This window comes from Scomber japonicus, chromosome 7 (genome assembly GCF_027409825.1).
Source record: "Scomber japonicus isolate fScoJap1 chromosome 7, fScoJap1.pri, whole genome shotgun sequence".
NCBI classification, from domain to species: domain Eukaryota; kingdom Metazoa; phylum Chordata; class Actinopteri; order Scombriformes; family Scombridae; genus Scomber; species Scomber japonicus.
Window position 1 is genome coordinate 17,774,161 of NC_070584.1, and position 14,540 is coordinate 17,788,700.

Here is a 14,540-nt window from a genome sequence, read left to right on the forward strand (position 1 = left end):
TTGCTTGTTGTCCAAAGAAAGCATACGTTAAAGCATGTGATAAAGCACAGTCCGGCTACTTGTATCCTTGTGTATTTACAAACAACCTATTATAATACAATAAAAACAACCAGCATAAATACAAAATCAAATAAACAAAAACAAACAAACATGATTTTATGTAATATTTTGCCAAATTTGTTTAAAAAAAACATAGTAGAGTAGGTGACAGTAGTGATGGCCTTTCTTCCTAATCTCACACTAGGTGTGATTTACAATCATTTGTGCTTCTTTGCCCTCTTTTTTATTTTATTTTAAGAAAAGCAGGATGTAAACTTACCCTGTTCTGAAATCATCAATGGACCATGTTGGATGTACACAAGCCATACTGTATGTATATATCATATGACAGAAATTAGTTCATCTCCAATAGTCAGAAGGGGAAATAACTTTTCCAGTGAGGCTTGGTAGATGTGGAGGAGGGTTTTTCCACTATCTGGCTTTGGGTAGTCTGCTGTTTATATTCCTCTGGTTTGTCAAGTTGTTTAGGACACAGTTGTTAGCCAGCGATGCCAGTTTGGAGTTGATTGCACCCTTTCTTTGCTCCCAGCTGCACTCGTCCCCCTCTTCCTCAGACTCCTCCTCCTCCTCCTCATCTACCTCACTCTCCTCATCACTGCGCTCATCACGCTCCACCTAGAGAGCAAACAAAAAAACATTAAATGAAAATGTTTGATTCCCTGCTCTCCTTCATTTGAGGGTTTAACAGCCCTCTTACCTTGCCCATGAACATGAACTTGTAGACCATTCGCAGGATGAGGTATGCCCAGAAGATGTGCAGCGCTTGCAGCACTAGCAGCAGAGCATTGAAGAAGTAATAACCAAAAAAGGGCTGGAAGAACTCCAGAGACACCACCAGGGTTGTATGGACCACTCTGGAAAACAGACACAGCAATATGGCTTTCCAGCAGGGCACCAATACAAAAAACAGTGAACTTTGACTGGACTTTTAGCTGGATCAATGCTGGACTGTCCAAATCAATTGACAAGACCCCAAAAAACTGGTGACTCCTAAATTTGTTGTGTAGAAAACAGGGTGTGAATCTGTAAAAACACCCCACAGATTAAGTACCACATTTCCATCAGCGTCTTACCTGCCAGGAAACACCACCAGCCTTGTGATGAGAAAGACCAGAGCAAAGATGACAAACAGCGAGTCACATGTTCTCGTCCACTCGGCGTAGTGAAGCATCTTAGCAGACTTTTGAAAGAAAAAAACAAAAAGTCCTTGTTAGTTATTGTTTATGATCATTAGTGACCTAACACTCCTCAAACATACATCTGTAATGAACTATTTTCAAGCATTACACATGATAATATCTACATATGACAAACAATACGTTAAACAAGACTTGTAATTAATGCTGTTTCCAGAGCAACTCACAGTGAGGAAAAAAGGTTGCTTTGGGAGAATTAAGTGGATTTTACAGGAATTTTAGGTGCTAGATAATCTCCTTAATAGCTGAGGCATCATGACTGTATTTAATCCATTTTTATTCATAGTAACAGAACATTTTCTGGAATCAACTCAAATACCTAAATGTTCAAATTTTCAATGGAATAATGTATCCACTACGGCCATTTTATTCTAAATATAAAATATACTGCAAACATGCCCGCAGAGATTTGTCTTTATTTTGGGTTCCCTCACAATGTATTTTGCATATTCTTGCAATAGTTTTCTTCCACTCCTTCTGATCCTCTTTTCTAACTCAAAATCTATACTCTGTATTCAGAATACATTAATCTGTATCTGTGAAGGTGTCCAGTATAGTAACTGGTGACAGGTGAAGCCGACAACATCTTCCAGATTACTGTACTGCTTTCTTTTGGAGAGACCTCTTGATCCACAAAGTTTGCTTTCACTAATAACATGACCATGCCTATTGAGTAGTAAAAACCTCTCATTCTCGGTGGGCTCCATAGAAATCAGAGTAGCAGTGTTAACAAAAAAGCATTAAAACTCTTTCTTCAAATTTCAGATGTTCATTATTTGTATGTGACTATAACATAAATGCCAAAAGTTACAGAGATTCATTAATTTAGAAAACTGGGTACAGAATAGACTTTCAAATACCAAATGTGATTAATAATCAATAACTATTAAATATATTAAGTGCTCTTCACAGAAAAACATGCCTTGCTGTAATGAGTTACTGAATAAGAATGCAGGCCAGCTAACACCCAGCCACGCCTGAGGTCACATGAATGGCTCGACATATTTACTTTGCACTGAGATGACAGAGACAAGCTTGATTTTCAGCCTTTATCAGTGAAACATGACACCAAAGACAATCACCCTATAAAAGGACAATGGACCTATTGTCTCACTGTAGGTCTTGCAGGTAAGAATTTTACAGCTGTAATGGTTAAGTTTTATGTTTACTATGGACCATAATGTTTCCTGGGTCCAGGGTTATAAAGAGTTAGAAGTTAGTAAGAATGGGAATACTTCTGTGATAAATACATAGTGCCTGTATTCAGGTCAGGCCTATGACCTTTGTGCAATATGATATCAGGACAGTTGAAGAAGAATCAGATTATAGAATGGCAAGTGCAATGCTTTTGGTATTTCAAAGCATTGCATGTCATTTCATTCATCTTTGAATACACGTTAAATACTGTATTTGTTTTCTTTTTTGTATTTCCTCCTTCCCTGTTCCTAAACCTAAAATGATTGGTGAAAATTTTCCACCCTCCTGTTTTTTTTCCTCTTGAAACTTAAGACGGAAAGAGGAAGTGTAAGGTAGAACATAGTCGGCTGAGGTAAATGCTGTAAATATTGCTAAACATTGTTGAAGAATCTACTCAGGCATAGTTAAATTATGGTGTGGTGTTTTACCTCAAGGAGGATGTCAGACGAGTCATGCAACAGCATCACAAGTGTGCCAACTCTCACATAGTTGGAACAGTAGGAGAAACCGATGAGGAAGATGGTGGCAATGTGATGAATGACCTGTTCCTTGAAATCCTGGAAGGCACACACACACACACACACACACACACACACAAACATAGACCACACAGTATGAGAAAGACGTATAGTAGCATAACCCAAACTTCAGCAGCTCTCCATCTGTGGTCCTGTAAATTAGTTTTGTCAAAGGATTTTAATGAAAAACTTACATGTTTTCTGGAATAATTTGTTGTTACGTTTGAAGCTTTCAAATATCGTTAATCAGGAGTTTGGAACAAATCAGTGAATCAGTTGCTAGCAGCATTAAACCTTCTTAGCTTTTTTTTTTCAAGGTAATAGAGCCAAAAACGCTGCAGAGTCAACCTTTAAACACAGAGCACAGGTGAATTACAGTGCTAATTTATGAATAAAGATAGAGTTTAGCAATACAGTCAAGTTCAACTGGTTACTTTAGACCACATATAAATTTGTTAGGTCTATTGGTGTAGGACTTAGAGAAATTTACATTAAATGCTAACACTTATATATTCTAAATTCTGCAACATCCAATTTTGAAATGAGAGCGAATGCAAAGTACACAAAGTTATGATGTAACAGCAGACAATCCAGTGCATAATCCGTTTTGAGCTTAATCGTGCAAGAGAAAAACAACATTTGAATTACAGTAGCAGGGGGAAAAAATGAGACCAAGTGGTTGAGTGATGACATTTAGCTTTTGGTTTTGACCATTTGGCTTTAAGTTAAAACCTCAGTGACAAACTAAGAAGAAATGCAGAGGAAACCATCTGAAAGCCTCAATGCTGAAATGTGTGTTTGGAGTGTGGGCTCACACTCACTTTTCGCTTGACATCCACTGAGACACATAGAAGCAGTGACAAATAAAAGCCCATCTCCAAGATGTAATACCAGCGATGAACCTCAGCCACAGGCTAAAAGGTAAAAGGGAGGAGAGAAACAATGAGTCAAAATTGACAGTACATCCAGTCAGTGGTATTTGGCTGCAACAGAAGCATTTCCATCATCCTGCTTATCTTAGTAGCCTCAGGAAAGCATACTGTAGACATATGCTGAAGCACTAGATAACAAAGATAACATTTTTTCGAAACTCCTGCCAGGTGTCTCAACAGTAAATTACTGTAATAAAATATTTGCCTTGCAAAAACATATGTTGCTCAGCTGCATTCGATTTCAGAGCTAAACAAGAATGTACTAATAATGCAGACTGACTGTCCTCTACTGAATGCTTGTGATGAGAAAGATCTGAAGATCTGAAGGGGCTCGGAGGTAATGGGATCCCCAAAAGAGCCTCTTTGTCCTCACACTATTCCACAAGGCTGAGCATTTACAGTTTTACCCTGTCTGAGGACATGTTTGTGTTTCCTGAGCTATGAACATTCACATCTAGTTTATATTAATAAAACTGACAACCTACTCTCAAAAGAGGAAGCTTGAGAAAGTGTTGGTGTACTAAACACACACAGCACTCAAAGTCTGCAGCAAAAACAATGAAAGGAAGTTCGCTTAGGAATTTCACCTCTAAAACACATCCTTTCTCTCTCACAGAGGCCACAAGACCCCAGAAAAGGCAAAAGTTCAGCTGCAATATTGCCTGCAGGAGCTGTAATCAGTCAAACTGCAGATACGGAGAGATGGGGCTTTGTATTTTTTCAAATGTTTTCCATTCGAGGCCAAGACCCCACAAAGAAAGGATGGCCTCCCTGGAGGAATGCCGACCTGCAGGCATACCTAATTGTCATCAACACAGCAGAGTTTTTAACTTGCCAAACACAGGAAAAAAACAAAGAAACAAGAAGCATGTAGCTAAACTCCACTGTAAGGGAAGTGAAGGAGATGAAAGTTAGCTTGTGGGTGGGGAGTAACTGACTATTCTGTGTTGTAAAGCCAAAGTCTGCAGAGAACAAATTCTTCTACATGGTCTAAAGGCTTTGTTTTGTTTTTTCCCTCGCAGCTATTGTTTTTTTTTGTCTTTTTACTCACTGCTTTATAAAGGGTATTGTCCTAGAGTGATAGATAGCAAAGACCAGGTTGAATTTATTTTGTATTTGGAGTGCATATAAAAATACTTCTATGATGATATAATTATTTATCCTATAAATTGTCAGGGGATAGTGAAAAATGCCCATCACAAGTTCAAAGAAACCAAGGTGATTTGCTTATTCTTTGTTTTGTTCCAATAATCGAAATCCATAGATATCCAACTAATAATAATAAACCAAACGGGTAGCTCTGAAAAGTAAAGCCAATGATTCAGTGCAATAAACCTGCATTCTCACTAATAACCTACAGGGGGGGACTGGTTGAAAAAATAAATCAGATTATATGGAATTTCTCACTTGATTTATTACCTCAATAAACATTTTCCTAATGCGTTTATGTCTTCAGGGTATGCTTTAGGGTGTGGCTCCCTTGTGATTGACAAATCGCTACGGCAACGGCAACGGCAACACTCACTTAGTATAGGCATAGCTGCTGCCATTTCACTATGTGTTTTCTATTCAGGACAGTTGACTAACATTTTGGTCACCTAAAAGAATCTTGGGCAGTATCTGGTTGTACTAAAAGACCCACTAAAGAGTCGGCTCTGTTCAGTTTTCCAAGTATGGACGTGACTACGTATAATCCTAATCCTATCCTGTTGTATCCAAAAAAGTTTAATTCCATAACAAGATAACAGGCATTTGAAATAACTGATGTCTCTTACTGGAGTTTTTGGAAAAGCACATATTAAGGTTGTCTTATTTCTGATGTGGCAATTTTTTAAATCAATCACAAAACTTACTGTTTCCTCCTCACCTGTTTGGGATAACCCCTCCAGCACTCTCTGTGATCCCAGAACCATGATGTCTGGAATATGAAAAGAAAAACTGAACTCTTAGCAAATAGAGAGGAATACAGTGTGTGACCTTGATATTACTGTATGTAGGACTATGAAATAAATACTATACTACACTATATAATATTCAACAATCTATCACACTCACAACCAGTGCTTACACACTGTATAAAGTGTTTGTCCTGTTTAACTAGGGAAATAAAATAAAGCAACTAACAGACTTACATCAATTAAAGAGCCAAGCCCTGCTGTGAAGGCGACAAGGTAGAAGACAAAACGCCAGCTGTTCAGATAAAAATAAACCACAATTTGTTAGTTACAAGCACAGTACTGCATAAAAAGTATGAGTAAGCATGAAACCCTTCATGTTCATGTGAATATACAGTACGTACAGCACCAGTCAAAAGTGTGGACACACTTTCCCATTCACATCAATGAGAAAGTGTGTCCAAACTTTTGACTGGTATTGTATATTCACATGAACATGAAGGGTGTCATGCTGCTTTCCCTGATGTTATTCCCTTTTGGAAATAATATACTCTCTTAATATAATTAAACAATGGATAGCTCAGACTTCAAACAGTAATTTGTGTGCTTTGCTTTGATCCAGTCATTCTGAGTTTAGTAAAAATATGAACAAACAAGAACCACTAAAGTGAATAAAAGAGACATTAAACCTGCAATAACAGAATGTTTACAAGTCATGAAAACAACATTAAAGTATTATCATCTTTAAAGTTGAAATGACAAATTTGTTAGTGTACAGCTTCTTATTCACACATTAAGCAAATGCATCTGTTTTGCTATCCAACAACACCTAAAGGAAATATCTGTACATCTTTAGCCCCTAACTTGGCTTTGCTATCTTTACCATCGAACCACCAACTTTGTTTGACTGCTGTTTGGGGCTGGAAAGGTAACAGACAAAAACTGCAGCCAAAAACAATACTATGAGAGTGGTAAGAGTAACCCAAGACAGTGGTGGGGTGGAAAACCCAAAACAATGAGCTGAAAGTTGTTAAAAAGGTCAATACCTCACGACAATACCTCTTTCATATATAACGTCATCTATTAAGTTAATATAAAATAATGCTTTAAACAGTCTCTGATTTTGAAATCTGCCCCAGGCAGTTTGCACATTGGTGGCAAACTAAGCAGCATAAGTTTAAAAATGAACAGAGACATCATGTAAGAGTAAAGCACAAAGTTTCCATTGCACAAAGCTCAAGCTTCATGCTGTTCAGTTGAGGGCACTTTGCCAAACAGTGAAAATCTACACCATGTCAAATTGAACAGTGGGGAGCTCAGATCTGCTACAGCTCCAGTTAGCGTTGACTAGAAAATATGAACAGTTCCAAAACTTCTAGCCAACTGCAGCTTTAGTTCACGTGCATAACAGTGTTTGAGGAGGAAAAAAAGAACTCACGAGGCCTCGCAGAACTTTTTGGTGTTGCTGGGTCGGTCCTGGTTTCGTCTGTGCCTGAACCAGGTCTGGATCTTTTTCTGAGAGAGTCCACACTGCTTCCCCAAACTCACCACTTCATTCTGAATACACACAAATATAAACATATTTACACATTACACATACGCAGGGTTCAAATTAACTTCACACTTGAGACTATTTTTATGATTAAAGGTAGAATATGTAGAATGAGCAGAACAACGCCATCTAATGTCTCGAGATCGTAGTCGCAACAACCAAAAAGTAATTCCAGCAGTCGGGTTGCCAGGTCCGGTGCCGGATTTTATTTTAGCTCTAACTCTGTAAATATACCACTTTATCCACATGTCTAACCTTTTTAGGCGAGAAAGAAGCCCTTTTGAACCACAATGTGACGCTAATTTGTCCAAATAACATCTGCTTAAAGTTTTGTTCCTGCGAATTCGGAGCCACTCAAGTTAGCCGTAGCGAGTAACGCACTTCCGGTCATTTTCACAAAATAAAACACCCGTTGCCTTTTATTATTAAGAAAACCATAACGATAGAGTTGGTGCTTTTATTTTGAAAACAGGAAGCGAACATACCCTCGCTGTAACTGACTTGAAACCACCGAGGTACATTACATTGTAACGCCAGTGGGAGTAGCAGCAATGTCTCTGCCATAGACTGTAAAAAGAAAAAAAAAGTCTCTGCATGTACTGCCTAATCCTAAACACCGATTGGCTTGTGTGTGGTGTCGTCAGAAGCAGAAGAGGCTCACGCATAGACTGTATATAAGAAGCAGAAGGGCTCACGGTCGTAAACATCTATTCACGTGTACTCTGAGATGGACGCGCAGGTCAGGAAATGACGTAAACGGACCGTGTATGGTTTGTTATTTGTGTTATTGCATTACGTGTTGGACTAAATACATGGACATATTGAGGAAAATATTCCGGTTTTATGGAAACGGATTTCATATTTCACAAGAATGGATACTTGGCGAGCTGTACATAAAGTCCTGTGTCATGAGATGATCGTTGTGGATAAAGGGAAGACTTTGAAGGTATGTAGGCATTATAGCTTTTCTCACTTAGCTGAGTGGCTAGCCAAGCTAATCGCTAATACTATTACGGCTGTGAGCAACCATATAAGTCGCGAGTGGTCTTGAATGAATCAGAACAATCTAAGCTTTCCAACAATGTACGGCATGAATATATATGTTTAAGGGTTGGTGTTTACCCTAACATCCGTCCCGTCCCGTGAACGGAACAGCGTGCGTTAAGAGGTTAATGATCAAATATCAAAATCCGAATAGCGTCAGAAAGTTAACCCACTCTCCACATTTCCATTGCTACCGTTTTGATACTTCATGGTACACAAACAAATAGCATCTCATATGAAAGCTAAGACCCTGGCGAGTTCAACAGTACCACTATTATTGCGCTAAAAACTCAGTGAACCAGCAGCATACAAAGGTAAACAACCACTTATTTACAGCGGCTAATAGATATTCTGTCTTACCTTCGAAGTTTTGTGATGAAAAGTTGTACTTGAGAGCAAAAAACCCTGGTTTTAGTAAGTCCAACACGGCTCTGCTTGTTTACAACTCCATTTCACCCAGTGCCAGCCTACAGTAGCTGCACCGGAACGACAGACAACCCTGGCAACCCGCAATTCCGGCTGCTAAATGGCTGGTACAATGTACACAGAACGTGTCAGAAAGTCATTGTCGAACCCGTCAAAAAATTTTAAAAATATTAATTCAGACTAAATATTTTTTTTTATGGAAAAGCAATACTTTCATTCTGTACCCCTCAAAACGCCCCGTGGCTGTATTATTTTTTTTTAAAATATAGCTTTTAATAAATATTCTACATATGCAACCTTTAAGTTAATATCACTTCATTTCATACAGCCTGCTGCTGGCTGCTCTCTCAGATACAATATTTCAGATGTCATATATTACACGCCTGAACTCCTTGCTGATCTCCTTGACAGTCATGTTGCTTCTTCATTAGTGGAAAATGCAGATTGTATAAGCTCTATATCTGACCTGACTAAATGGAGGACTCCTGCAATGATTAATATGCTTTAATCCAACCAATTGTTCTGCACCGATGATTCTGTAACAAGACTACAGTTTGTCTGATGTTCCCTGCTCTCTCTTTCTCCACAATGATACTTTACAAAGAGTTGTGTTTCTCTAAAATAGGTTCTTGTGCTGTCAATCTGACTTAGGGCAAAACAACATTCTTTCTTGTGGTGATACTGGCACGTTATATCACTTGTTTGTGTTGGATTATTACTGGGCCCAAAAATTAGGTGGAGGTAATTGACTAAATGTCAATGATTTTCAGCTATTAGGATTTATTTACTCAATCATTTGGAAGACTGTGACCAGGTATTTGACCTGGTGCTGCCACTGCTTGCTCAGGCCACAAGGTCAGGTAAGTCAGGACACAGAGACAAACATGTTGGTATGCATACATGCACATGAGCATGCACACATGCACAGACAGACAACATGATTAGTGCATTTTTGTTTGATATGCCAAGTCATGTTTTGTCCTGACAGGTTCAAACTCTTGCTTGTTTTCACAAGAACATAACATCAAATGAAAACCAAGAGGGGGGACGGATAATTTCCATGTGAACCAAATCTTCTCTGTTACTTGCATGCACCTGCTCACTGGCAAGGGAAAATAATAAAACTGTCTCTGCACAAAGAAACAATTGTAATTATATAATAATTATACTGTAGTGCATTTTTGATTAGTAGTTTCATTAAGCAAGGAAAGTTCATTAAAAGCAGCAATGAAATGTGATAATGATAACTGAGAATAGACTTTTTAAGGAAGCAACATTTAACGTTTTTCTTACAGTAACATCTTCCCTGTAGAGCAAAAACACCTTGCATGAAACATTTCCTGTATCCGAACTAGTTTTTGTAACTCTGTAACAGCATTTACAACCATTTAGACTTGTATTAATTAGGTCAATCTCTCTGGGACTTTTATACAATTATTCCTTTTTTTGAGACAGTTGACAATTCATCCAAATAAAACTGCCAAACAATAAAGAATTTATGCAAACGTCCACATGCATTCATGCAATTTCCCTCAATGTTCCCGCATATTATAAAAACACTCAGCACATGATGTGAGGCTCAAGAGGTGAGAACTATGATCAGCTTTTGCCTCTCCGCTCTAATTTATACAGTACACTTCTTGCTGTGGAAAGTTTGACACATAGAACTGTTAGGAAGAGTGTAGATTTGGTTTCAGTAGTGGAGGGGGGACACAATGATGTCAGGGTTGTGACTTCATCATCAAAAAATAAATCAAATAAACAACTGAACCCAGAGATTTAAAAAAAAGAAGAGAAGACAGAACAGAAATACACACTTGTGACGGCTGCCGACTATTCTGTTTGTAGAAGGTCTCCAGTTTTGGGACAGAAGCAGCTCGAATACGAACCCGGTCCTTCACACCTAAATGTCTGCTTAATGGGATGGCGATGATCCTGAAAGGACACAGAACGAGGAAGAGAGGAGGGAGAAAAGGAAGAAAAACTTTTATTTTCAAAGTTTGATCTTGATAGTACCGTATACTCCAAAGGGATTCATGTGTGAATCCAACAGCTGTCCCATGTGATCCTACCACAGTACAGTAGAGAGCAGTGGCAACAAGATAGCTCATTATGCTGCTCCTAACAGCCTGTAGAGCTGCTCCCATGGCCTTATTGTGACATTTGGCCACACAGCCTTTGTCTTTAGCTGATATGGCATCAAGAGACACTTGATCTGTATGTGTGTGTTTTACAGAGAGATGGAGTCAGACAGAGTGACAGAGAAGAAGGAGAACAATGTGAATATAAGCACAGGAGAGATGCTTTGATAAATGTGTGTGTCTGTGCGTGTGTGTGTGTGTGTGTGTGTGTGTGTGTGTGTATGTACATGCATAATCACATGTGTGTAACTCTATCTCAGAGACAATCATCCTGAAACAGGCAGGGGGAGACAGATCAGAGAGAATGAGAAGGTCAGTACAGCTTTACCCAGAGACACAAACAGTCTCTGGTTACAGGAACCACAAAAACACATACACACACACACACACACGCACACACACACACACAAACCCCCTACCTCAACACAGGAAACAGCTGTGGCTTGGGAAGATCAAATTATGACACACCTTTTCACCTTCCAGCTGACTTAGAGCTGCACAGATGTAAGAAACACCTTCAAACTCAACGTTGCCTGTCCACAACAACAATTAACGGTAATACTACAGAATACACACACACCCACAAACACACAGGTGCATGCTAGTATTCAGACCCATCTCTGATACATACAATAATCTAATGTTTAAGTTTGTACTCTGCTAATGAATACCTGATGACAATATAAACAAGTCTTTAGCAAAACAACTCTAAACAAGTCTTGTCAAACAAGCTCACAAAACTTTTAGCATAAGTACAGATAATATAGTGTCTGATAAGCGAAAGCATGCAAAAACAGGCCTCCTATCAGTTCATGCATCACATGTCTTTACATCCTGCTCGTCATCCTCCACTATTGTCCTATGACCAGCAACCAACCAGCAGAACTAGTCAAGTGTCCAGACAAGTTGCCTGTGAAGCTACCTTTCTTTTATGTTTTTCTTAACCTCTAAACCTTGAGCAACAGAGAAAAGAGCAGGAACTCATTTGTTTTCTGTGCAAATGTATCATCTATGTGAATTTCCAAGCCACTCAGCCCTCAACACTTGCTGCAAAGTATAAGAAAAGCAAGCAGTTGTGTATATAATGTGTTAAATTGTGTATAATAATTTAAACAACTTGAGAAATGTTGCAATTAATCCTGTGTTATGTATTACATGACAGCACCTTCTATCAGTTTAATGGTACAGAAATGTGGTATCGCCTGAACAGAAAGTGTCCTGTAACCAAATGATCACATACTCAAGTCCTGTTATTTTGTCTTAACAATACGTGAGCAGGGCAATGAACCTCTACCTGCTTACTCATTTTAAGTAGATCTGGATTAGGGAAACAAACTATTGTTTTCATTGCTGACTAATCTGACAATTACATGCTAAATTAATCAATTAATTGTTTGGTCTATGACCTGTCAGAAAATGTCATAAAGCCAAAGGTATGATATTCAGTTTACTATCATATAAAAGTAACAAAAGTGGTTTCTTATTCTTATAATTAAAAAGCAGGAACTAGTGAATGCTTGGTAATGTCACTTGGAAATGACAACAATGACTAATCTGTTATCAAATAGTTGCTGATTCATTTTCTCTCAATTGAGAAATCAGCTATTACTGTTTCAGCTCTACTTTGGAAATGAACATCAGCTAAGTACATCAGATGGAAACAGTATTGTAAACATAACTTTAAGAGGCTTTTAAGTTCTTCATAAGAGAAATAAAATCCACCTCCTGTTTCTCAGATATTAAAAACATATCACATTTTTTTTAAGGTATGCCTGTCATGTTACTATCTCACCCAGAATATAAGATTCAATTCCCTCCTGCTGTCACCACAGAAATGTGTTGACCTCTTGAAGAAATCTCTAGATGATTTGCCAGATTTCTTATAATAAGCACAACTGGGAATATACATTAAACCTTCCCATCACATGTTTTTTCTCCAGTCAGCACCCAGTGGTTGGTATCTCTCTATAAGAGGGTGCAGAGGCTATTAGTGTTTCTAGCAATTAGTATAGTGAATCAGCACAGCGTCGGTAGCACATTAGCGCAACATTAGAAAGTTCAGTTAAGCCTGCTAACTGTAGTTTGCTATAGGCCTTCATCTGCTGTATAGAAATCCTCGCCATCATTGCTATATTACTGTCATTATCCTTCTTTTCCTAAAAACACTAACACTTCACAGATTTATAAAGTTGGACCCAGTCCATCTGACAGGAAAGGTCTTTCTCACATTCAGCAGCTGAAACTGCCTTGCTGAAACTACCTTAATGCTTGCCTGCCACTGCATATCTGATCTGAACGCTCGATCTACTAGGAAGACTAATTAAGCCATTATCCTGAGCTACACAGGCAACATAGCAGGCAGCAAACCAGACAGTGTGACCAGTGAAGGTCAACACGGAAATGAGACACAGTATTTCTACATATTTGTTTTCACCTGATGAAAGACTGCTGCAATATAATCTAACATCATACTTCCAGGTCTGCTGTGATTTTATTAAAAACTTACTGCCCTAGCAAGGCAAGCACAGCAGTAGTTGTCAAAGTTAATGGCAACAATGAAATAGCAGACCTTGCGCCTGTGATTTCATGGTCCAGCTGTGATGGAAGTTGCGGTATGTCTCACCTCTCAAAGACATATCTGAAGGCTATGAAGGCAAAGGCCAGTGGCAAGGTGTAGATGAGATCTCTGGGTACAGGAAAGTGGCCCTCGTCCTCCTTCATCTCAATGTCCTGCCAGGTGATGCCAGGTGGAAGCCAGTACTCCTCCTGCCACAACCACTCATTTAACAGAGTCTCCATCCTGAGGAGAGGAGAGAACAGTGTGTTATGTGGGTGTTTGTCATGTGGGTGACCTGTTAAAACATTGATGCCTCATTCATATTTATGCCAAACAGCAGCTGAGACCCTCTTGAAATGACAATAAACCAATAGGGCAGCACCTTAAATGTTGATATTTAAAAGTGATCTAAATGAACTACTTAAAGGTTACATTCACACCTTCACAAATGATAATACACCTGACAGGTGTGCTGCACATGTGGAAATCCACCAAGCTGATCTAAGCATGTGTAAATTTGTGTAAATCCCAACAAAACCTGCAGCCACACACACACGCATACATCCACAAACACACTTACACATCCAAATAAACATACACTTCTATTCGTAATTATGAAAACACATGCTTGAAGCTTAAGTTTAAAAGCTGCTTCCTACAGCGTCACACTGATTGACATATTGATTATAGCGGTGCAGCTTGACAGCGTATGTCAAAGCCTGCATGCAGCCTCTGGTAAGACAAACCACCCCAGGTGCAGCCAGAAGCACAGAGAGAAATAACGACGTTATGCATACGAAACATGCAACATATTAGTAATCACATGAAGTCTGGCGGTGGGTACCAGCTCTTACATCTCGCTGCAGCTGAACAGCCTCGAACCGGACAACTCCATCAACAGACAGCCTACCTTTCTTTTTTAAAATCCAATGTACCTATTGAATAATCCGGATATCCAGCAGGAACCCCTCAATGTTGTGTTATGAGAGAATATAAATGCGACATTGCAGTTACCTGTCCGC

The 14,540-nt window shown here is 38.9% G+C and overlaps 1 protein-coding gene across 1 annotated transcript; it reads right to left on the reverse strand.

Moving 5' to 3' along the window:
• Positions 1-471: 471 nt before the first annotated feature.
• On the reverse strand, positions 472-13,763 carry LOC128361663 (ceramide synthase 2-like). Its single transcript, XM_053322184.1, has 10 exons — positions 13,585-13,763; positions 10,638-10,755; positions 7,237-7,355; positions 6,036-6,093; positions 5,771-5,821; positions 3,793-3,885; positions 2,882-3,010; positions 1,134-1,240; positions 758-914; positions 472-675 (listed from the first exon to the last, which is right to left on the reverse strand). The coding sequence occupies exons 1-10, from the start codon at positions 13,758-13,760 to the stop codon at positions 472-474; spliced, it is 1,212 nt and encodes a 403-aa protein (XP_053178159.1). The 5' UTR covers positions 13,761-13,763.
• Between the last annotated feature and the right edge of the window lie 777 nt (positions 13,764-14,540).

Bases quoted from the DNA above. Each gene is read 5' to 3' on its own strand.
- LOC128361663 (XM_053322184.1), bottom strand. From the start codon at position 13,760: ATGGAGACTCTGTTAAATGAGTGGTTGTGGCAGGAGGAGTACTGGCTT. The intron at 6,094-7,236 runs GTGAGTTCTTTT...TTATCTGAACAG, and splicing joins AAAAAGTTCTGCGAGGCCTC to CTGGCGTTTTGTCTTCTACC. The intron at 3,011-3,792 runs GTGAGTGTGAGC...TGTGCCTTCCAG, and splicing joins CAGTGGATGTCAAGCGAAAA to GATTTCAAGGAACAGGTCAT.